Source organism: Abramis brama (genome assembly GCF_963993115.1).
Source record: "Abramis brama genome assembly, chromosome: 9".
In the NCBI taxonomy this organism is placed as follows: Eukaryota; Metazoa; Chordata; class Actinopteri; order Cypriniformes; family Leuciscidae; genus Abramis; species Abramis brama.
The window spans coordinates 43,494,878-43,521,075 of NC_139971.1; the positions used below are offsets into that span (position 1 = coordinate 43,494,878).

At 32.5% G+C, this 26,198-nt stretch overlaps 1 protein-coding gene and 1 long non-coding RNA gene across 4 annotated transcripts; both read left to right on the forward strand.

Annotated features, from left to right (window-relative positions):
* The first annotated feature begins 1,742 nt into the window (after nucleotides 1-1,742).
* LOC311089900 lies at nucleotides 1,743-25,695 on the forward strand. The gene is made up of 2 exons (XR_014607780.1): nucleotides 1,743-2,605; nucleotides 25,088-25,695. It is a non-coding gene; the product is annotated as an uncharacterized lncRNA (long non-coding RNA).
* On the forward strand, nucleotides 12,110-21,762 carry LOC311089897 (uncharacterized protein). Of its 3 annotated transcripts, XM_084124940.1 has the most exons (8): nucleotides 12,110-13,320; nucleotides 14,203-14,284; nucleotides 15,525-15,628; nucleotides 15,718-15,894; nucleotides 16,938-17,046; nucleotides 18,178-18,290; nucleotides 18,457-18,655; nucleotides 21,517-21,762. In XM_084124940.1, the coding sequence occupies exons 2-8, from the start codon at nucleotides 14,212-14,214 to the stop codon at nucleotides 21,615-21,617; spliced, it is 876 nt and encodes a 291-aa protein (XP_083981066.1). In that variant the 5' UTR covers nucleotides 12,110-13,320; nucleotides 14,203-14,211; the 3' UTR covers nucleotides 21,618-21,762. The 3 variants fall into 3 exon arrangements, with proteins under 3 accessions (XP_083981066.1, XP_083981065.1, XP_083981067.1); XM_084124939.1 differs by lacking the exon at nucleotides 14,203-14,284; XM_084124941.1 differs by having other exon boundaries at nucleotides 13,183-14,284.
* Nucleotides 25,696-26,198: the final 503 nt, after the last annotated feature.

Consider the following 26,198-nt stretch of genomic DNA (forward strand, 5'->3'; position numbering starts at 1 on the left):
TTAATTTTAATCATTTTTTTATCAACCAATTGCCTGGATTTAATAATAAGCAAATATAACAAACAGACAATATAGCCTAATCATGGAGGCGCCCGCGCGGTCAATTGCATTGCACGTTAACTGAGCGCATCTCATCCGAACTAAGTTAACAAAACTCAGTGTATGCCTCACACAGACATGAGAAACACATCAAATACACAAAGCTTGAAATATCTTTAAACGAAATAATTCAAAACGAAAAGAAAAAGGCTACTCTCTGATTACGTAATCATGCATTTCTCTCTATAGGCGCGTTCACTATATATGGCAATCGTCAACTTCATCTTTGCAGCCGACACCCGACACTGTCAGAAAACACTAATTTATTACTTAAAATCAATGCACGCGTTACCGGATTTACAAATTCACATCTTGCTTGTTGCACGCACATAAATTTCGAAATAACGAAATATTATATTGAAATAACCTTATTACACTGTAAAAAGTGAATAGTTGGATCAACTTAAAAAAATTACTTCAATTGGTAACACCTAAATAAATTAAGTTTTCTCAACTTAAATTATCACGTTTTTCCACGATAATTTAAGTTGAGAAAACTTAATTTATTTAGGTGTTACCAATTGAAGTAATTTTTTTAAGTTGATCCAACTATTCACTGTTTACAGTGTAGTAGGCTAATAATAGCCTACATCTTTTAGAATATTTGATTGAATGCTGAATGTTGCGCTTGTTCAATTTAATAAAATTAAAACTTTAATTGTGATCATTAAAATAATTGAATATTAAATATTTAGTGGCCAAGTTTTGCTCAATTATTATTTGTATAACTGCGCAGCTCCCCCGTCAATGATCTAGCACCCCTCAGCACAAGCGTTAAAAAATCTGGCGCTGAGAAGGTCAGACTCAAAAGGAAAAAAAATTATGGAGGAGGCAGTGAAATGCTCCAAAATAACAGACATGTTCCGGGCATCAACAAGCAAAGATACTACAGGTTAAATAAACTGAAGCACATGTTGTCGAAGCTAGGCACAGATGGGAATTAGCACGTTTTAACTGTCATCATCCGCATAAATCCTGGAAAGTTTTTTTAATATTTTCAATTTTACAAAAATATGTATTTACATTTATAACACTATTTTATATTATATTACCTTTAATAAAATTACAAAAAACGAGTTAATGCTGCTGTGAGGGTTTCTAATGCTGCGTCTGTGGGAGTGATGACAAAGTGACATATTTCTCTCTTCTGAGTTCTTCTGACTGCCGTTATCCATATCTCGCAATTTTTTTACTCTTTTAGAAAGTTGTGAAAAAACTATAGAGGAACAAAAAAAATCTATTTAATATTCTCTCATTCACCGCTATATTATTTTAGCAAATGTTTTTTTTTTTTTTTTTTTTTTACCACCGAGGGCCGGTGGTCTACGAAATTTCCCGGTAGATTTTTTGGTCCCACTCCGCCCCTGACGCGACGGGCCTGCGTATGTGACCTAATGAAAGTAGTAATGTATAGCCTAAGACAAACAGGCAGTTTGCATAAAAACCCCAACCCGGTCACACTAAATGCGTCTTTATAGCACACATTGTGTTTATCGAGCAAGTTTTACGCGAAAATAGGATACAGAATACAGAAAAAGTTTTTACGTGCATAGGATACGCATGAGTAGGTAAAGGGTAGGTTTAGCAGTGGTGTGGGCTGCGTGTGTATTACCTACATGCAATAAAGTGCGTATATCATGCACGTAAAAACTCATTTCCGCGTATAAATTGCAAGATAAACACAATGCGTGCTATAGAGACGCATGAACACAAATGTGATTCATTTTGCCCATTTCCTCTTTTTAGTTTCTCCTGATCCCACCCTTCCTCTCTGTTATTCCTCTGTCTTCTCTGTTGTCCTGTCTAAACACATCTTAGTATTTGACTACATACACAAAATCTGATTGACTGACACTTTGAGCTTTGTGTTTTAAGGTTTGTTCACTGAGAACTGAGATACTGTTAGTCACGTGACTAAACCCTTCTGGAAAACATGAACATGTGGATTTATTTTCATCTTGGCTAATCCGTGCTGGGTTTCCGCTAAGTTCCTGCCTTCTTCCCTGACTTGTCATTGTGAAAGAAACTGTCTTGTAATGGAGAACAACAAATGTCGTAAGGGAAAAGTAGAAGAAATGGCAGCGGTCAGAGACATGTATGAAGGACTGAATGTTGGAAGCATGACTGAAATGGAACAAAAGAGACACAGAGACACCCAGCTGAACCAACATCCAGATGTTCTCTTCAGGGTTTATAGACGAGGCCGTCTGCATGTCCTGCTCTTCAGACCCACGAACGGCTCCCAGTGGATGCAAATGTTCAGAGATGGACATCAAAACCTCTTCGCTCAGTGGAGTATCAGACATGTTCACCGGCAGATTCGGGATGTCATCAATGTCTCTGGAAGTCTGGAGGAATTGCAAAGATTCTGTGACCGGTTTCCAGATCAGCTGCAGGAGTTTCATGACAGTGTTGAAGAAATTGAAGATCTGAGAGCAAGAATTCAAGACCTTGAATTAGAAAACAGAAGACTTAGACAACAATAAAGGTCTGCCAAAGATATGAGGTAAACAAAATTATAATAATAAAATACAAGCTTATTCATTTAAAACAGCTTAGAAAGTGCATGTTGTGTGTAGTTTGTGAATAACGGGAGACTGGAGTTGGTTGGCACATCAGGGTTCATTTCTGATACGATCCGCGGGTGATCGAGTAATAAAAAATAGAGTGGATATGAGAGATAAATCATTAATGTGTTGATTTCAATGAAAACATGAACTCACATTTCAGGTGAAACGCAACGAACGAGCGCGTCACTATTTTACTTTCATTTTCGTCAACAGCAACAACAGCGCCTATAGGCTATATCTCTTCAGGGAAAACATAATCCTATATTAAAACCTTCCACACATGCTAGCATGACTAAACTTAGTGTTTTTACTAGTTGCCATATACTATAGCCTAGAGAAAGAAAGAAAAAAATGCGCCTAAGTTAAAAAAAAAAAAATCTTTGGAAGATATCAGATAACATTTATTTAGCGTTTATTTAAAATGAGACAAGCTGATATTATTTTAATCTTATATCTGTTATTTCACAGTTGAGATAGTTGTTTAATGCTGATCTAACCAGCAGAAGACACTCGCAGGGTTTAAATCCCAGTTGTTAAAGCGGGGCATGTTGTCACACTGCGTTACAATGAGCCCCTAACTATGATATTCTATTCTACCCAGGTGAAAAAGACGTAGTATTAAATGTATTAAAAATATACTTTAAATGCAAAAAGTATGTTTACAATACATTTGTATTATCAACATGCTTATTTGAAGTGCATTAAAAATTCATTTACATGAATTTTAATATATTTCTAAAAAGTATACTAGAAGTACATTGGTAATAAATATATGCTTAATTACACTTTTAAAAAATATGCTAAACACTAACATAATTTTAATATATTTCTAACAATTATACTAGAAGTACATTAGTAATAAATATATGCTTTATTACACTTTTAAGAAATATTATAAAAGCTAGCATAATTTTAGTATATTTCTAACAAGTATACTAGAAGTACATTAGTAATAAGTATATGCTTTATTACACTTTTAAGAAATATGTTAATAGCTAGCATGATTTTAGTATATTTCTAAAAAGTATACTGGAAGTACATTGGTAATAAATATATGCTTAATTATACTTTTAAGAAATATGCTAAAAAAAAGCATAACTTAAGTATATTTCTAACAAGTATACTAGAAGTACATTAGTAATAAATATATGCTTTATTACACTTTTAATAAATATGTTAATAGCTAGCATGATTTAAGTATATTTCTAACAAGTATATTAGAAGTACATTGGTAATAAATATATGCTTTATTACACTTTTAAGAAATATGCTGAACACTAGCATAGTTTTAATATATTTCTAAAAAGTATACTAGAAGTATATTGGTAATAAATATATGCTTAATTATACTTTAAAGAAATATGTTAAACACAAGCATCATTTTAGTATATTTATAACAAGTATACTACAAGTACTTTGATATAAATATATGCTTAATTACACTTTTTAGAAATATGCTAAACACAAGTGTAATTTTAATATATTTCTAAAAAGTATGCTATAAAGTAGGCTACTTTGTTAATATATATATGATTAATAACTTTAAAAAACACAATCATACAATTTTTGTGAAGTTTTAGTGTTTTTAAAAAGAACATATGTTACTGTAGTCAGTTTAGTTTTAGTATGATTAAAAAAACAATACTTGTGTAACTAAAGTTGATTTATATTTACTTTGTGTGTAGCAAAACAATTAATATTTTATTTGGTAATAAATACCTTTTTTATAACTATTGTAAAGGCCTACAATATATGTTTAATATGTATGTAATAGCACATGCTTTAGCCCTGGTTTTTTAATAATATTGTGAATTAAATTTTTATATATTTAAATAACACATCCACAAATTGTTTTGTGTGGCAAAGCTTAAAAAATGCAAGTCCTAACATGAAGTGAATTAAACAGTAATTGAAATTAATTTTTATATATTTCTACAAAGGCTATAATTATTGAAATTTCAAATATGTGCTCAGTTATGCTTTTAAGAAATATACCTAACTACCATGCTTTAAAAACTGCATGCATGTTTATTTCACACTTTATATTGTGTTTTATGTGTAACTGTTCATTTTTTTCTTAATTTATTTGCTATAATTATGATAAGCAATACAATTTAAATAACTAAGTAATGCACTTATTTTCTGGGAGTATTAAATCAATTTGTTTTGTTTATTTTTTTGTAATTTTGAAAAAAATTAATAACAATTAATTGCACCTCAAAAACATGTACATCAAATATTTTGCATTAATTAGTATGGACATTAATAATTAATGCACATTATTTGTGAAAAGTCTTTTTCCACAACATAAGTTCACTACAAACAAGTGCAAATAATTGTCAAAATAAATGATATCCACTGACGACAGTTGCTTTAACATTTTATCTTTCAGTACTAGTGCAGTAATGACAAAAGGCAGTTTGAACAATCCATTTAAAACCTGAATGTGAACACCAGTACTTTAACACATCAATATAAAAAATACACATAGGCCTACTATAAAATTTAAACATTCTAAATCTTAATTCTTACATTTTACCAAAGCTCATGAATAGCAAAAGGAATAATAATAAAAAAAAGTTTAGAGAGCATTTCATTTAAACTTCACTAATTAAAGTGTTGAATTGCAATTCAACTGCAATGATTTCAGTCCCTTTCAATATTATTTGGCAGGGCTACAACATACATTTGGTCTTTCAACTTAATCATTACACATTTTCTTTTTAAAGACTGTGTATGCACTGCATAAATAGTGTTTGACTCTTTTACCTCATGAATGAACTTGGAAGAAATTCTAAGGTCAGAATCCCTACAAAGGGGTCTTGCAGTCCTGCAAAGCTCCTTAACCAAAACACAGCTAATTTGTTCATTACAACCTTCAGAGTTAAATGCCACAATGCTCAGAATCTTGCATAATGTGCCATCAGTTAACTCTACTACAGAGTTGTTTCTTTTTTGTAGCCGTTTGTTAGTTTCTGTGTGATAAAGGACACCATCGATAATAAAACGTTCATAATACAAGCATTGCTGTACCCGGACATCAAAAAGATCCTGTATAGCAAGCATGTGCCGTACTGGAATGGTCACTGGATGAGGATTACCAAAAACCCTAACCATTTCTGAAAGTTGTGTTGATTTAGCCGTCTTTTGCTTACTGTTTTGCATGTCATCAAACAGTTTTTTGACTGTGTCTTTGGCATTCCTCATGTGCTTATCTGCTTTAATAGTCAGGTCTCTCCACTTGAGGAATCTCTTGACTATTTGTTGTTGGACATGCGTGGTTCCATTAAAGAATTTCAATAGTGTGCCATTGAAAGATTCAAAAGAAAATGTGGATGTAGCCCACAGAGGTCCCCAGTTTCTCACACTTGCAGAAATGTGTGTCATCAAGTGCACATTAAATGACATATTTTCCGTGCCATACAGTTTTTGAAATTCCATAACGAATTTCTTCAGTGCTTTTTCTGCATTATCAATATCAACCATTTGTATCTTTTCTTGAAGCAAAGTATAAATGCCAAAAACAAGAAGGAAGAGATGGTTCCAGTATTTCTTAGAAAGAATACCACAAAGCACTGGTAAAGAATAGAATAGAAGAAAAGATCTCCATTCTGAGGCCTTCCAAAATTTGCGTTCTTTTACAGAACGTGGGACTCTAGTTAACTCTCTTGGAGGCTGGATTGCTAGTAACTGCTTATCAATTTCTTCGGTTTTTGTGCCCATGTACCATGGTTTATCATGGTTAGTGGAATCCAGCCATAATGTCATTAGCTGCCGAGTTACTCCTAGGCAAACACTGTGCTGGTATTCAGGAACAAACCCATTGATCATCTGAAAGTTTGCTAGTTTCATTAAAGGAGATGGTCCTTTCACTCCCATTACAGGCTGCTTAGGAGTACCAGCCATAGCATGTTGAAAATGCTCAGATTCACATCTGAGAAGAGGTTCAGGACTTATATAAGAGTATGAACCCCCTCCTTTATGGTAGCAAAAGTCACAGCCATATATGCCATTGAACTGTTTCGTGTTTCGAATTTGTGGACGAGCAACTGAATCTGAACTACAAATCAGTGCATGCACTTTAGATGAATGTTGCTGGCTCTGTGTGTCTGACCATTTAATTCCATTTTGCTCCAGTTCTTGAAGCTCATCAACAAATGGAGTTAACAGAGTTGTCATATTGGGTTTCTTCTCTCCAAACCAAATACATGGTATGCAGATATTATTTTTGCGTTCTTTTGGGTCAAGTTCAATGATCTGACACTGAATTGGCCATAGCTGACAATTGGAGCTCTTGAAAACTGGGATACCATCACAGTTCCACAGTAAACTCACATCCTCTTCACTAATTTTACCACTCCTGATTAGTTTTTCATACTCTATTCCGGAATGTATGTCATTAATAATGCCATTACTTGACATTTTTCTTTCTAATGTATTCTTAGGATTTTCCAGAATGTCCTTAATTTGGCTAGATAATTTCAAAACCAGAAAATACAAACCATTTTTTAAATTTGTGTCAGCATCGAACAACATGTGACATACAGAACATTGTGTCTGACCATTAACCTTACCTATATAGTTGGTGCATCCAGAACAGTAAAAATGTGTTTCATATTGTCCATACTGCCCATAAGCTTTATGAAATAGGTAAGAAGTAGCTGGAACTGATCCTGGGAAATGTTCATTAAACAATTTGAGGAGGTCTTCAAGAGCTGTCCCTGTGAGGTTGTGTCTCAAAATGAAGGACATCAAAAGAAGTAGACTCTGTCCTCTGGAGATAGGTGCTCCTGGGTAAATGAGTTCTTCTTCATCTGATTTCTACAGGAAGAAAATAAATAAAAAATAATATAATAAACAATTGAATAACTACATAAACAGGGCCTGGTTCACCAAAACGTTCTTATTGCTAAGTAGTTCTTAACCTATTCCTTAACCTCTCTCTTAACTTTATGGCATGATGACACGTTAGTACTCTAAGTATATCTTCTGTACAACATGACATCATGTTTGCGTAAATATACACGCCACTTTTAAAGCCGAGTGACGTGTTATCTATATGCATTTCGAGCTATCCGCGTGTATGATGTGATTCCGCGTGTATGTCTATGCTGTTAAATGTTATAGCAAAATGTATATCTATATCTGGGGAGCAAATTTTTTTTTTTTCTTAGGATGGTAGGGGAAGAGACATGAATGTTCTTAACCCCAGTGACGGTTAGGTTTAGGGGCGGGGTTGGGGTAGGTCATATATATTTATAGTAATTTAATGTTAAGTCAATGGAGGCCAAACGGCGTTGATAAACATGCTAAAAAGCAATTGCCAATTATGTGTCTTGAAAACAAGCCACAAATGGAAATACGAATTGGCGTGTCATACATACGCTATATCATGAGATCAGTCTGCTTCTGTAAGTCACACTTTCATAAGGTTGGTTTGAACCATTCGTAAGCGCTCTCTTAGCGTTGTTTGAGCTCAAGACGCTATTCGCCGGCACTGTGAAGCAGTGTTTAGAAATCTGCGCAGTGGAGTACAAGTCAAACTATAATATGTTGACAATGTTGTGGCTCTAAAATGATTTTATGTTATGGACATTTTAAGACTAATAATAAAATATGTTTGCAATGGATAAAGGCCTATTTATGAAGTTGAATTTATTTGGTATCAGGTGACAATTAGTCTTGGCTATTTCGTAATGGCCCACTGCCAGGCCCAGTGATCTATCTCAAAGTTTTAAAATAAAATAATCTGAATTAAAACAAAGATTAGCCCATGCTCTACCTCTCTACCTTTTCTTTTTTTTCTAAGAAAACTTGCCGAGAGATGAAAAACACCAATGCAAATATTGCACATGCAACTTGCATTGACTCATGGTCCTTGGAAGAGCCAGCATGTAAATGCTACAAAGCTAGATAACTTTGTGTTTGATATAATTATAAATGTAATTTATTACATGGATACTACTCATAGATGGCACACAAAGCCACACGATAAATACTTTATTACAATACCTGTGATGGATTTGAGTTTGGTCCATGATCAAGGTTAGGTATCTCTGGTTCTTGTTGCAAATCAGCATTGTGGTCAGGGCGTCCCTCACAAACAGGCTTATCTACAATTATCTGTTAAATATAGATGCATGTCTGAGTTTTTCAAGCATCAACTTTTGTGTTGAACAATTTAAATTAACACTTTTAAAATACTGATATTAGTTATATTATTGCTTCACAACAGCCTCCCTCAGCTGTTAGAATTATGACTGTACTCAGCTGTCCCAGTTACTAATCTGTAACTGTTTAATACATACCATATATTAAGTGTCTGGATATATGAAAATATAAAAACAGTCTAAAGTAATTGCCCCAAAGGAATTAAAGCTCTAAACAAATAATAGATTAATACAATTAACTAATAATAATGATTGAATTTACAAAGAAAAATAAACATGTAACACTTTCACAATTATGATTAATTTTTTATTTTAAAATATTAATTTGTAACAGACAACAAAGGCATGAAATATATAATATTTTCATGATATGATATGACAGTATTGTCACATAAGCCATATGGCCACATATGCAAATTGTTAATGTGATAAATAAATAAAAAATATTTACCTGAGAGTTAATGTTTGTTTGATGATGAATACTCTCAAGAGACTGGCACAAGTTGAACTGGTTAGGCTGCCCTCTTTGATCAATGTTGTTCACATTAATACTCTAAAAAAAGATAAATGTAAATGTTCTGTATGAAAGATGAATGACTTCCTGATGGACATGCAATGTGTAAAAAAAAAAAAAAAATGTTGGTATTAAGTCTGCGAAGTATGTAATAAATAGAATGAATATATAATTATATATTCATTCTATTATATATATATATATATATATATATATATATATATATATATATATATATATATATATATATATATTCATTCTACATTTATTAATATATATATATTTATATTTCTTAGATAATTCACAGACTTAATACCAAAAATTATTTTTAATTTTATATAATAAACTGATGTTGACACAATATTTCATACTTACCCATTCAACTTTTTCCTGCACTTGGTCTTCCATTTTGTATCTCTTTGCTGGTCTTGGGCACGGAGAATTGTGGACACTGTAATTTTCCTTGGTTGCCTCATTGCTTTCGCAATTAACCGAAAGCTAAAATATAAATTTAATTTATTACATGGATACTACTCATAGATGGCACACAAAGCCACACGATAAATACTTTATTACAATACCTGTGATGGATTTGAGTTTGGTCCATGATCAAGGTTAGGTATCTCTGGTTCTTGTTGCAAATCAGCATTGTGGTCAGGGCGTCCCTCACAAACAGGCTTATCTACAATTATCTGTTAAATATAGATGCATGTCTGAGTTTTTCAAGCATCAACTTTTGTGTTGAACAATTTAAATTAACACTTTTAAAATACTGATATTAGTTATATTATTGCTTCACAACAGCCTCCCTCAGCTGTTAGAATTATGACTGTACTCAGCTGTCCCAGTTACTAATCTGTAACTGTTTAATACATACCATATATTAAGTGTCTGGATATATGAAAATATAAAAACAGTCTAAAGTAATTGCCCCAAAGGAATTAAAGCTCTAAACAAATAATAGATTAATACAATTAACTAATAATAATGATTGAATTTACAAAGAAAAATAAACATGTAACACTTTCACAATTATGATTAATTTTTTATTTTAAAATATTAATTTGTAACAGACAACAAAGGCATGAAATATATAATATTTTCATGATATGATATGACAGTATTGTCACATAAGCCATATGGCCACATATGCAAATTGTTAATGTGATAAATAAATAAAAAATATTTACCTGAGAGTTAATGTTTGTTTGATGATGAATACTCTCAAGAGACTGGCACAAGTTGAACTGGTTAGGCTGCCCTCTTTGATCAATGTTGTTCACATTAATACTCTAAAAAAAGATAAATGTAAATGTTCTGTATGAAAGATGAATGACTTCCTGATGGACATGCAATGTGTAAAAAAAAAAAAAATGTTTGGTATTAAGTCTGCGAAGTATGTAATAAATAGAATGAATATATAATTATATATTCATTCTAATATATATATATATATATATATATATATATATATATATATATATATATATATATATTCATTCTACATTTATTAATATATATATATATATTTATATTTCTTAGATAATTCACAGACTTAATACCAAAAATTATTTTTAATTTTATATAATAAACTGATGTTGACACAATATTTCATACTTACCCATTCAACTTTTTCCTGCACTTGGTCTTCCATTTTGTATCTCTTTGCTGGTCTTGGGCACGGAGAATTGTGGACACTGTCATTTTCCTTGGTTGCCTCATTGCTTTCGCAATTAACCGAAAGCTAAAATTCAACAAGTTGATGTTAACATTACTCTCCTTACAAGACTAAGTAAAAGACACTTAGGCTAATCATATAATAGTGGCGTCAGGATTATTATTAATTAATATTACTTCAAACCATACTGACGGAATAACAATTTTACCGGTGTTTTCCTTCTCCGGTATTTAGTTGTTTTTGGAAATTCAGCAACATTTATTGACATATAGTTCTTGTAACCATCATGGGATGAATTCTGAAAAGAAAGAAATGGCATAAAGATTTGTTTCAATTTCTGGAAGAAAAATAAAGCATTGTTGGAAACCTTTCCACTGCAGAAATACTATGCACATCTAATAATAAATAATTAATAGTGTTGTATTGAAACAGTGCAGGACAATTAAATGTTTAAAACAGCGATTAAAAATAAAAGTCATTTACCTCTTTATTTTTTGTATCCAGCTTCTTAAGGCGACGTTTTTCTGTCGTTTTCGGAATCTCTTCATCTTGTGTAATTAGGAAAGATTTGTATTTCTTCATTTCTTTGTATTTATACACTTCGGTACCAAATGCTATTTCACCAACAGATTTCGGTGTAATGTAAGACCAATGCGTCATATTCAAATTAAAAATAATAATAATAATAATAAACTGTTATAGGCTGTAATTCGCAGTGCATTCATTTAGACCAATCAGAGCCAAGCATTTCAAACCAATCGTACAATCACACAACGCCATTTCAAAGTTCAATTTGGCGCAATTTGGCAGGCGGAGCAACGGATAGGCCTACTGTAGGCTATGTATTACATTTCCAATAGTGATGGGCGATACTGCAAATTTCGGTATCGATCCGATACCAATTAAATACAGGGCCAGTATCGCCGATATCGATACCGATACCAATACTTTTTTATTTTAAAAGCATGCACTTGAACTTGTATGCACTTTCCTGTGCTAGAGCCGTGTGTCATGATTTATGAGGTGATGCATCATTAATATGCTAAATCTGAATACGTTTTCATAACTACTAGCCCTAAATATTTTGTGATTTGTGCTCTCAACTCGCCTGTAATTAGTCAGTGACTTTTACAAAACTACCCTAATTATAGTACTAGCCTACTGTTCAAAAGTTTGGGGTCTGTAAGATTTTTAATTATCTTCTGCATTTATTTGATCAAAAATAGCCTACAGTAAAAACTGTAATATTACAATTTAACATAGGCTATCTGTTTTCTATGCCATAGTAAACTGTAATTTATCCATGTGATCAAAGCTGAATTTTCTGCATCATTAATCCAGTCATGATGATATTTCATTTTAATATGCTGATTTGTTGCTCAGGAAACATTTCTTATTATTATCAATGTTGAAAACAGTTTCATAATTTTGTGGAAACCATGATACATTTATACAGAAATATTTGATGAACAAAGTTGAAAGAACAGCATTTATATGAAGTAGATTTTTTTTTAACAGTCTACCTTGACTGTCACTTTTGATCAAATTAATGCATCGATCCTTGTTGAATAAAAATATTAATTTCATTAAAAAAATCTTACTGACGTCAACATTTTGAACCGTTATGTACACTTTTGGTTTGTTTATTGCGAAATAACCCGATTGTTTCTCTGTCATCTAAGCAAGGCTTCGTTTCCCAAACGCACTGGGCCTGTGAGCTCAGCGAAGCACCAGCATCGAACGCTCTCTGTGATTGATTGGTTTCGTCTTGTATCCAGATGACTAGGAGAAAAAGTTCTATCCTACACATAGACAGTATATAAATGATCCTACACAATTATCCGCTAACATTCGATTATTTTCCCACTTAGAAGCTTATTTTATGCACTGAATTGCGTGCTAAATTAATAAAAAATTACTGGTAAAAAAACACACATTTGGATCGATATTTTTATGTGAGGATCGATCCTTTTCGATACCACGTCAGTATCGAAGTATCGATACTTAAGGATCGATCCGCCCATCACTAATTTCCAACTAGCCATATGGATACTTCAACATCAGGAATCATGTCTTTTCCAAACTATGCACTGTATTATTTCCCTGACTCTGACCTAGTGAAAGTGGATAGCACCGATATTATATTAAGAGAACACAGACGACAAGAAAACCAGGTCAACTCCCGCGAACAATTCGAAAGTGAAGACGGTTACATAGAGGTGCGCCTGCCAAGTCGAAGCCGACACGGACAGATCAAGATACTGCCTGCAAAAATCCTACTTCTTGGTGGTAAGTTTATAATTGTTAGTGATTAATATAAGTGGCTTTATTCAAATTTTGTGTTTAGAAAATATTTTCAGAAGTTGATGCCGATGCTATAGTCTATGCGATAGCCTATGGATAACTTTACCGCTAACTTGACACTGAAGAGAGCAACGTCTAGCTATCAATTTAGTAAATTGTTATTCTAGGCATTGACATAAAATAACTGTGCGAATATGGCACATTGTGTTTGCAAAAAACAAAATGGTTGTTAATTGTGATTATTACACCACATTAAGGTGTGATCGATTGTCACTTAGACAATAAGTAACATCAACTTAACCCAGTGAACATAATACAATGTTGTCTTGTGTTGTAAATATACAGATTTATGATATTTAACTCTAGAAAATGTTAGGCTATTTGGTAATATTAGGCTGTCGATTTTCATGTCAATTTGACCGTTCGTAGGGAGCTTGATTGACAGGTGATCTGACCAATCATACTTCGCCATCCGCCATTTTTTCCGACAACTTATGCCGCGTTCCAGGCAACCTGTAACCCGTGTTTTTCCAACCCGTAACTGGGAGTACATCGATCTAGTACGAGTTCACGGGTGGGAAGTCACGGGTTTGACTGCCGTTCCAGTGCACTTTCACGGGTATAAGGTTGGAAAAACACGGGTTACAGGTTGCCTGGAACGCTACAAGGTCGTGAGTCGTGGTTTGAAGTCGTGATTTACGAGCCCAAAAACCTGCCTGGAACGCAGCATTAGTTAGATAAGATGGGAGATTAACATGGGAGGATTTAAACTTGAGAAACGGAGTGTACTACTAACGTCTTTCTGCGAATAAAACAACCTCCCTTCTTATCTTATTTCATGTTTATTGAATGCTATAACTGAACTAGAAGGAAGAGATGATTGGTTCACGAGCAGCTTTATTTGATGCCCTACAGCGAGGTGACAGACACATGAAAGACCCACAAAACGGTATTTATTGTTTACATTTATTTTTAAAAATGTTCAAATATGAAAGGTTAGCTTTTGTTTAATATGTATACTATAAAAAGTAACCGAAAATTAAGCTGGTCTGTCCTGTCTGTCAGCGTGTTGTCAGTCTGCTCTCTGCTCCACGATGTATTTTCCCTGCATTAGAACATGGTGTGGGCATGAGAGCGGCGTAGCTTGTCGGGCGTAGCGACAGTAACTAAGGGGGGCGGGTCTTAGCGAACGTAGTCATCCACTGCTTTTACAAAAGTTTTGTAACAAAACCAATTAAATAACTTGTACTGTAAAATTAAAACGGAAATAAATATTGATATAAGAGTTTTATATATATATATATATATATATATATATATATATATATATATATATATATAGTCACTATTGTAAAGTTAAAAAAAAAAAAAAAATTATATTTAAACCGCCAGGTCATGTTAAGTCGAGTAAGTTAGTTGAGTCTCTTTGTTTATAACTTTTCGTTGGTGAAAAATAACAAACAACTATTTTTTTTCCACCTGTGTGAGTTGAAATCGTGATAATGTTGGATATAACAGATCCTTGAGATGTTTGTTAAGTTATTACATTTTAAAAATAAAAATATGATTCATTCATTATTATACTTTTTGGTTTACTTAATATTATTATTTTATCATTGAATGTTTTTAATCTACTTGTTAGGGCTAGTAAAAAATATTATTTTCTCGTATCCTTTCTGGAATTTATATAGAAAAGGCGTTTAAGGATGTATTTTAAAATTTTAAATTTAATAACAGAAATATGATTATTTTGGAAATTGTAAAAGTGTTATTTTACTCTTTTTTTTCTGTAACATGGTTCAATTCAGAGTTATGTCAAGTTAAATCCTCATATCTTCTCTATTCAAATACTATATTGTATTTCAAAAGTAGTAACTAATTATGAACAAAACATACAATAGCATCCTTAAAACTGGTGCGCAACCTAGATTAGAGTTTTCTAAAAGGGTAGCCCCCCCATCCCCCCCAAAAAAAGGTCAACATTGTAATGAAATTTTTTTCATTACAATGAAAATTTTCAAAATTGTAATGGAAAAAAAACCTTGTAAAAATATATTTATTTTGTTTTTAAATACGATGAAAGAATAAATGACATGAGAGTGAATAAATGATGACAATGAGGAATTACTAACTTCACGTTGGATATCCCTTTATTGGTTTGTTTATATATATATATATTGTAATTACAGATGTTTACAAGGACTTAGTTGTAAAGAGAGATGCTTTTAAGAGAGGTGAAGACATCTGGAAGACCACCATTCTGAAAGGGCAAAAAACATCTGAGGCCGTAAAGGTTGTGGATTAACTTAACATTCAGGATAATTGTGTTTAAAATCGCTTGTCTGCCTTTTTATGTTAATTACAATGTGTTTTTTTTTTAAGAGTGCAAGTACATCTCAAAGTGCAGCTGCTGTTGCAATGGGAGACCAGTTGAAAAGAGACCTTCAGGATTTGAAAAGAAAAAAAGCAGCTCCTGTAACCTCCACTCCAATGTCAGATGATTCAGATAACACTGAAATTGACTTGTTTGAAAACATACCTAGACCAACAAAAAAGAGAGTAAGCATTGTTTCTGTTCCAACATTTCAGTTTTTTTTTCCCCTCTGATCTATTTCTAATTAAAGTAAAACATTGTGGCTCTAAATGTCAAGTTAACTTTGGATTCTTCAATCCTTATGGTTTAAAGGTGCTTTAAGTGATCTCACACCTTTTTTATGCCAAAACATTTTTTCACCAACCACAAACATCTCCTCACTATCCTCTAGTTGCCTGTCCCTAACACAGTCTCATCCCAAAACGGTGGTTAATGGTTCGGTTTAGGTATGGGTTAGGGGTACCGCTAGGGAGGCGCTGCTGGTGCGCTTATGTCTCCGTCTCATATTGACGTTATAGTGGTACCCTTTGCGTCGTATGTTGCCGTATGGTCAAGACACGTAAGTATGTGACGTCTTGGGATGAGACCGGGTTGCTGTCCCCTGAACACACTGTAAAATGCTGTCTCTGCAGACAGCCTAGTCTCCACAAAGACAGAAAAAAAAAACATTTAAGCTACAAACAGAGTTAACCCGCAAGAACGAAACATAACAGACTATTCCAGACAGTCACCGGATGTGGGGTGGGGTTTGGGGTGTTATTGCGCGGATTAGGAGGAGGGGGTTTAGCTAGCCTCAGTTTTGTTTGATAATAATTCAAACAATACCAAGAACAGGCATGCTCAACTCCCAAACCGTTTATGGGTGCGGGTTTAAAGAGGTAATAATTCAAACATCAACAAGAGGTTACTTCAACCAAGAACAAACTTGTCTACACTTTGTCTTAGAAGGAGATTCCTAAAGCAGCAAAATGTTCTATTACAGATGTCTGATTTCTTATTTTACAAGCATTAAGACTGGAAACATATTTATTACTTGTAAAACATTTTCTAAAAATGTTTTCTCATTTCACTAAATCTGTTCAACAAATTTGAATAATGCAAATTTAGATTTGTATTTGAATTCCATAGAGTCATAATATACACATTAATTAGAAATGTAATTATGTTTAATTAAGCAAAATGTTTAATTGAGCCTCTTCTAACCTTGTGTCCAATGTATCAAATACAGGCTGTACTAGACAGTGACGATGAATATGGAGATAGAAGTCTTTTGCAGAATACATCTCCCCGGAAAACCAATGTTGACCTTGATGCTGATGTTGTCAAAGCTTTGAAAGGTAAAGGTTTGTTATTTAAAACAAAATCTAACTTGTCGCAACGGACAAACAAATTTTATAGTATGAATTAAGGTGAAAAGCATGACCTATGCTAATTTGTAGTGATGCCTTCTTCCTTTTTTTATGTACGTGCATTACTATATACTCTTCATATGATTCAACAGTAGCTTGTAATTTAGTCCGTAACATTGATTTGTCTATAAGAAAGTAGAAAAGTTTAGCGTCTTTTTTAAAGCTTTCAATTTTAGATAATAAAATACTTTAAATAACTACACAATTTTTTTAGCTGAAGCTAATATGATGCCTCATGGAGGTGTCTGTGTTTGATCAGTTAAAGGGAGCATGGGGAGGAAAAGTCATCACGGTGATTTTCTTAACAGCTATGGCCAAGTATTGCTTTAAGACAGACTGAAAAAAAAAATTGATTTTCTGATAATACAGATAATACAGTAGCATGTGTTATTTTCTCCAGATTTATGAAGCTTTTATAAACATGACTGTTATACATTTATATGCTTGTGCTTTTTTTTTTACATTTAATCAAGTCGTAGCATCAAGTGTACCAGCTGCCACCAACTTGTAATTTTTAATGGAATTTTCTGTCTTTATTAATATTGATTAATTACTGCAATAATAACATGGAAGTTACAGTAATGTTTCATTTCAAAATATGGTTACACTTTATTTTGATAGTCCACTTTAGACATTCTACTAACTATAAGTAACTTTTCAACTACATGTCAACTAACTCTCATTAGAGTATTTGTAGGCTGTAGTAGACTGTCAGTAGACTGTTAGGTTATGGTTAGGTGTTTGGGTAAGGAGAATAAGTTGACTTGTAGTTGCCAAGTTACTTATAGTCAGTAGTGTCTGTTGGGGAACCAACAAAACAAAATGTTAGCAGATATTAAGCAGACAGTCTACTAATACTCTATTGACAGTTAGTCGACATGTAGTTGCAAAGTTACTTATAGTTATTAGAATGTCTAAAGTGGACTATCAAAATAAAGTGTTACCCAAAATATATGTCAGCATTTAAAAAAGAGACCAAGTACATGTACACAGGAAAAACATAAATTAGTGTTTGTCCTGCCCTTACTTTGTATAACGCATCTTAATTTTGTCTTGTAGATCTTCCAGGGATAGTAGCATCTCTCAAAGAGGTCCTAGAGTCCATGAAGAGAGGCCCACTCAGCTCAAGCCCAAATTCAAATGAGATGTGTCTTTCTGAAACCTCAGAAATGGTAAAATTCTTTATGATAAAGAAAAGTGGTATTTGTATCGTTTTATCTGTATTTTTGTGCATGAACACTTCAGTAAGTGATCTGAATCAAGTAAAAAAATTATACCTTTTTAATTGAATTATAAAGGAATATATTGTTTTTTTTTTTTGTTATGTTTGTTTTTTAGATTTCCCTCTGTGATTCTGATGTAAAAATCCCTAAAAGAGTCTATGACAGACTGAACAAGTCACGAGCTTCTCTTTTTACTCAAGAATTGGCCACTGTACTTTTTGGAAGAGAAATTTTAGCCAGATGCACCCTTACTGGTAAATCCGGGACTCAATCAAAAGACCAGTTGGACCCTCACAAGGTGCAAGCCCTCATCGGTATGTGTTTTTGTACATCACTTTTATTTGGTCTTGAAGTTAAAAGGGGACTGATAAAAACAAATATTAATTCTAATATTAAATATTGGCATTATGCATTATAATTATTATACTTGTTGAATGGGTATACTGTTTCAGTTAATCAGTTAAATTGCCTATGATACAGTAACATAACATGTAGACTTCACTGTTGTTCAGCCAGACTTAGGGCCTCATTTATATAGCTTTGCGTAGGATTTGCGTCAGAAGGATGAAACATAGGACGTCCGTAAGCACAGAACCAATAGTTGCCCATAAATAGTCCGTGAAACGCCTAGTTTTACTATGCATATCTCCATTTGCATATCATTTGCATATGATTATTAATCCACATGATAACGTTTAATGGTACAAAATGTTAGGAAAATATGAAATGTGGATGTCCGTCACATTACGTTAATAAAAATAATTTAGTAGCATATCCTTGCACTGTTTTTAAATAAATTAATCAAATAGTGATAGGCTATTTAATGAATATATATATATATATATATATTAGGGATGTTCCGATACCACAATTTTTGCTTCGGTACGGTACCAGAACCTAATACCTCGGTATCGATACTTAATCGATACCACAGGTCATAAAAAACAGCCTCACAATTTAAGTTAATTGAAAAATTTGGTTGAAAAACAATGCTTTAAACTCCAGTACCAAATGTGCAAAGAAAAAGTATCAAAATTAAAAAAAAAAAAAAAAAACTACAGTCAGGGAACATATATTCAGTAGGTTAAACTTTGATTTAAAAAAAAAAAAAAATTATACCATTAAAATAAGTTAATATATATAATTATAGATTAATTTAGAATAATAATATCATAGTGAAATGACATTTAAACCATTAGCTGTCATGCGTCAACAGAATTATCAACATTTATAGCATTTATTCATCCTATTTGGTTTGTGTTTGGGTTCATATTAGTTTAATCGATTGCATAAAGTAATGTTAATATGCTTAACATGTATTAATATATTTAAATAATAATTACTGATTGATCTGGCTTTCAGTGTTGTTCAGTGTTGTGAATAAAAGCCTACATTAAATCAGTTTCCTGCTGGACTGACCTGTCAGTCTCTGAACTCTTTGAACAAGTCGGGATGAGCAAGTGACAGATTTGATGCGTTTCCTCTCGTGGCAAAACACATTATTTAAAGCAATGTTTGCAGAGCGGTGCATTGAGGTCTGTTGCTTTGACTTTCTCATTACTTTTGTAGGCAAAGTAATGCCTTATTTCACTCATACTGCCCTATTTATTAATTTCGGACATCTAGAAATTAGAATGAGCTTCATCTGCTTGATCCATTGTGTTCCTTCGTTGTCATGTTTGCCGGTTTCGCGTGACCCTCGTCAGTTTAACTAGCGCACTTAGGAACAGCAGCGCATTAAATACCGAATTCAGCAAAAATACCGAATATGATTAAATATTCGGTATTAAATACCGAAATGATGATATAGTACCGTTTGAAATATAATATATACCAGTATTTTTGCAGTACCGGTATACCGCACATCCCTAATATATATAAATATATATATATACATATATATATATATATATATATATATATATATATATATATATATATATATATAGCCTATATCTTTTCAGTAGCCTACATTTCATAGTATAAGTGTATAACTCCATTAATGAGATTAATCTAAATGTTTAAATAGAAGTAAAACAATTTAGCTCATTATTTTATTTAAAGCGTTATTGTGAACATTTATCATTATGACTGAAGACTTATGGTTTTACTTCATCTGCCGATATGTGTCAGTTTCACTAAACGATCCAACGTGGCCGCTGGTGAGGACATTTAGGGTGTGGCTGTGGATATATTTGCTTTAAGTGATAGGCTAGGCTGAGTGAAATTATATTTATATTATCTTTCTCTATAATTTTATTTAGATTTTCTATCTGTCTATAATTGCATCTAGGCCTATTTGCTCCACCAGACGGACAAATTGACGAAAATATCAGTTGATTTTGTTCTGTTTACCATATTATTTATGAGAATAAATTGCATAATGCCAATATTATTGCAGAACAATCCTTTTGCAAATATGTGTTAATTTGCATTTCTGTTAGGTAATCTTCTTTTGATTTTGTTTGTTTTACACTGCAGATCAATCAAACGGGTGTTAGGCTGTTAATTTTAAGACTTGCTTTGTGAAGCAAGCTTCATGTTATTTATGAGAGGCAGTATTGTCATTTCTTTTACACAACGGTCTACAGTTTCACACACTTTCACGTGTTTCTTCCATCTGCCAACGTTGTTGCAATTTCTCATTTCACCCGTTTTTGGGCGTACGCCTGGGTCAGAGTTTGCGTGAAGGGCCGCTCTTTTTCCTGTCAAGTTTGCTTTTTATAAATAATGTATTGCGTAGTATAAAGTATTTTTATAAATAAAGTATTGCGTAGAGAGCGGCGTACGCCTTCTTTTGTGTGTACGCAACATTTATAAATGAGGCTCTTGATGTTTGTTCTTTTTGAACTCCTTATTTGCATTATATTAACATTTTATATTGAATGTCTACTTTTAAAATATATGAACTAAGCATTACATGCCATATTAAAAAATTGTCTTTACGACTGTAACATTGGTTCCCTGAGAACAGCTGAGAAAAGCCATAAAATCACAGCAATTGAATTTGGTGACAACCAAAAACACTGTTAAGTATAAAGTATAAAAAAGAAGTATAAAAGGGGCGCCTATACACAGTGCAATTCCCTTTCGAAAGGGAACAGTTACATTTTACAGATGTTCATTTTGCATTAATATTTAAAAAAATAATAATAATCTTTTTCCCTTTTCAAAGATACTGTGATCAAACAGTTTCCGACCACGACAGTGTCTGAGGTGAGAGCCTTAATCCGAAGAAAGTGCAACAATGAAGCCAACTCCAAGTTTAATAACTAAATTCTTAAATTCTAAATAAATTAAAACTTTATCTTTTTTTATATCACTTTGTTTGTTTGTTCTGTTATACAGATGCATTTTATGTTAATGTATTTTGTTTATTTTTCATGTACTAGTTCATTAAAGTTTACTATCTTTCAAAGTGTATTTGTGTTTTATACAAATATTTTTTCTGTGTTTTTTAATATATATTTTAACTGTACTTTTAATACACTAAAATATATTAATTTCATAATGAATGGTTTAGCAGAAAAAAATATATTTTGAATGTACTAAAAGTGGGTCTTATAGTGTTTTACTAATACATTAATAATAAGCTAATATCATATTTAATATATATTGGGAACACATTAATATTTTAAGTATGTTTTTAAAACATATTTTTTTACTACTTTTAATACATTAGAATATATTAAATTCATAAAGAATGGGTTTGCAGAAAAAATACATTTTGAATGTACTAAAAGTGGGTCTTATATTGTTCTACTAATACATTAGTAATAAGCTGATATCATATTTAAAATATACTAGGAACACATTAATATAAAATTAAAAATATACTTAAGTTGTATTTCTAAAGTAAATTTTAAATGTTTTAAAAATGCAATATAAAGAAATACTAATATAATACACTAAATGTACTTAAAATAGGGCCATTTTAACACAATTAAGTATAATAAAATATATTACTATTATCTTAAAATTGAACTTAAATATATATTTTAGTACATTTAGTATACTTTAATAGGTTCCAAAATAACACAATTAAATATATATTTAATACAATACACTTAAAATGCATTAAATATATCAAAATAAACACAATTTAAATATATTTCCTTTTCACCTGGGTACACTTTTATGAATTCTATTGAGAAACCATTAGAAAAGATGAATAAAGACTAAGAGTCAGAAATGATTAATTATTATTATGTTTTGAACTATGCTGTATAGCTGTGTTTCGCAGTGTTTGTTGTCAAACTCAAAAATGACTTTATTTTGAATTAATAAAAATGCCATTAGGCCTATTTTATACGAAAAAAGTTGATGTATTTTATTGAGAAAATATTTTAGTTTGTCTTGTATATGTATATGTATATGTATATATATATATATATATATATATATATATATATATATATATATTATTAAATCAGAAAACATTACCCCACCTATGGGGCATTTTGTCACATTTCACTATATGCCCTTCTTTCAGGATAAATCAAGAAAAAAGTATACACCATATTATTGAAACAAAACCACATAATTGTACTAGACGTGTGAAATTAATGTGAGAAAAAAATAAATACTCTGAACCCCAAGTGATTTTAAACAAACTGAGAAAGTCAGAAAGTGTCAGGTTGTGCCCCGCTCTCTCCTCTTCCTCCTAGAGGTCATAAACACAAAGGAACCTACTTGAAATAATAATTTGACAGCTTTAACTAAATTCTCCATAATTTGGTTACATTTATGCAAGTTCAACTGAGTTCAAGTCAAGGGAAGCAACATAAAGGGCTTCATTTTATTTATCATCAGATAATTTGAAGATCAAAGACATCAGCACTGTAATATAATCTTTGCTCTAAGTTTAAAAAGGCGATAGATTCTATTTACACTAAGAGAAAATAGTGATAGATTGATCCGTGCATCTCTAGTAACATCTATATATAGAGGGGGGTGGGATGGTTTATTCATTTAAACCAATGAATAAATTGTCATAATAGTCATAAAAATAGTCAATCAGACAAATGTGAGTTAAGTGTAGCACAGTTTTCTGTTTGTTGCTTCCCTTTAAAAAGTCTTCAAGTGTCTTTTAACGTGCGAGTAACCGGCCACATTTGCCAGATCTACAGTAAATATGCATTAACAAAGATGAAGTTAAACCAAACGCTCATTCAAGAACACTAATACTAAAACAAAGAGTTCAGTCCTGTAGACCGTATGCGCCTGAGACACAGGTGCGCCGCCATCTTTAGAATATTGTCTTTGAACTTCCGTTTTAGTGGTAGCTCAGTATATCTCTATGGCATCGCTGTGGAAGAGTAATTAGCTGGTGAAGTGGATTTACTTATTGTAGAGTTAACGAGTTATCACGAGCATTGTGATGTTTAAAGCAGATGACTTAACATATGTCAGTAGACCGGGAAGATTTTAAAATGGGCAGTTCATTCATAAATTCTTAAAGGGGTCATATAATGGTACATGCACTTTTACAAGTTGATTGTACTGAAATGTGTGTTGGCAGTGCCTGTACACAACCATCATAAAATGATAAAAATCCATCCAGTGTTTTTTTTTAATCTCCTTATATGTTTTCCCCTCTCTCAAATCAAGCCGTTCGACTGTGACGTCACAAAATCGACGCCCCTCCCACGATTGTTGATTGACAGCAGCGTTTCAACACAGACCCGCCCTAGCTCGTGAGCGAGCTGTCTGTCATCATAGTCCGCCATTGTTGATACGCTGGAGCACTGTCTATGAGAAGAATGGCGTCTCAGCGATTGTGGTGTTCTGTTCTTGGGTGTAATAAGGAACACAGCATCATGTTGATGTTCCTAAATCTGAACCGCTGAAGACGCAGTGGTTGAGTTTGTTTTCGAAGGGAATATTCCCCATGATCAACGTCAATGCTTTCATGTTTGCACGAATCATTTCACACACCAGACTGCTTTACACACGAGGGTCAGTATAAAGCTGGTTTTGCTAAGAAGCTGCTCCTGAAAAAAGGATCGGCAACTATTCGTGTTCCTGCTGCACCTCCAGAAGAACAAGTGAATGCGTCTGTTTACACTCAGGGTACATTACGGCATGTTTTCTATGTACAATGTTCTCAATATAATTCATAATCCCACGTTTATAATGAACAATGTGTTATGGTTATTGTGTTAGAAACGGTGTCCGCACAGAACAGAGGGGCGGGGTGAGCAAAGCTCATTATCATTTAAAGACACATGCACTGAAACGGCGTGCTGAAAACAGAGCTGTTTTTGACCAGGTAAAATGAGTGTTTTCTTACAATACTAATGAGAATTTTTAATTAAAGTATATTACAAACTTTTAATTTAGACCCTAAAGAATCATATTAGCTTGTACAAAAATGGCATTATATGACCCCTTTAAGATCGCTGTGGAAATACAGACCAGAGTGCACCGCTGAAAACGGGCGGGGCTACATAAGGTCTTATAGATAACACGAGTCAACATGTGAAAGCTGTAATTCATCGTCTATGACATGGTTCTATTCGCATGCATATTTTCATGCATGTTTACTCTTTAATGATAGACATAAAATAATTAATATATTAGCTGTTGATTTGTTTTAGCTACATCTTCCACACAGAGAGCATGTTAAGAGGAAGGCCTGGTTCATTTCAGCGTTTCTCTGAAGGATCGAAGGGTTTTCAATATCAACCTGTGTTTTATATTAAGAAAGCAAGTGTACATTGGTGATGTTTCCTTTTCTTTTGAAGGAGTGTGTTCTGGAACGGCCTACGAACACCTTGTGAGTCTTGAAGCTGATTTCTGCCTGATGAAACTGCAGACTATCTTCAGTAAAAAATATCTTCAATTTATTATATTTCTGACTCTTGTCTTATATTGACTTACTCCTGGTCTTCATTAATCATATCTGGTCCTTGTCTTTAACTGAAAATTCCCTAACACTTTGTTTTATATTTAATTTCATAATCATTTATAATCATTGATCATTTATGTAGTTGTCATTAGATTTATCATTTATTCATATTATCATTATTATTATTATTCAATTTACATCATTTATTCATTTAGTCATATAATAATTTTATTATAATTCATGTATGTCATTTTATGTTTTTATATATTATGTTTTTATTGGCAGCTGCTATTTGCACTAAGTACAAATAAACTACAATATAAAAATACAATGGGGCATGTTGTCACAACGGGAAGCTGCCATGAAATTGTCATATTATTATTGTTCATTTATTTATCAACAAGCTTGTATAAGATATGGTGATACTGAAATTTTAGTTTAGTTTCAGACCAACATTTGTAGTGATATTCTCATTTTCTAATAAAGATTTCCAGTTTAACAACATCATGATCATGCACTCTTCATTTACTCTGGACGACAACACTGTAAACTGGTCAAAGTATATTAGTGGAAATGGGTTGGGGAGTTCAGGAAGTAATCCAACAATGAGTTCCTGTGACTGATTCTGTGTTTGTTTTTGTGACCAGCATGACTCCACGGCCACATTTGTTCCTTTAGATAATACTACTGTAAAAAGTGTTCAGTTCACTTACTTAAAAAAATTGTAAACCTGTTGCCTTAAAATTATTACGTAAATAAACTCAATGCTTAACTGAAAAAAATAAGTTATATGAACTTGACAATTCCAGATAATTTTAAACACACAGTATAGTATGGATATCAGATGCATTTATTTTGAATAAAAGCATCATTTCAACACTGCAAAGAAATATTATTGTTATACAGACCAACGGTAAGTTACTCTGTTCATTTTTTTAATGCATAATAGCTGGTGAAATATTATTTTAGTGATATTACTGATTATTTATTATATGATAATTAAAGAA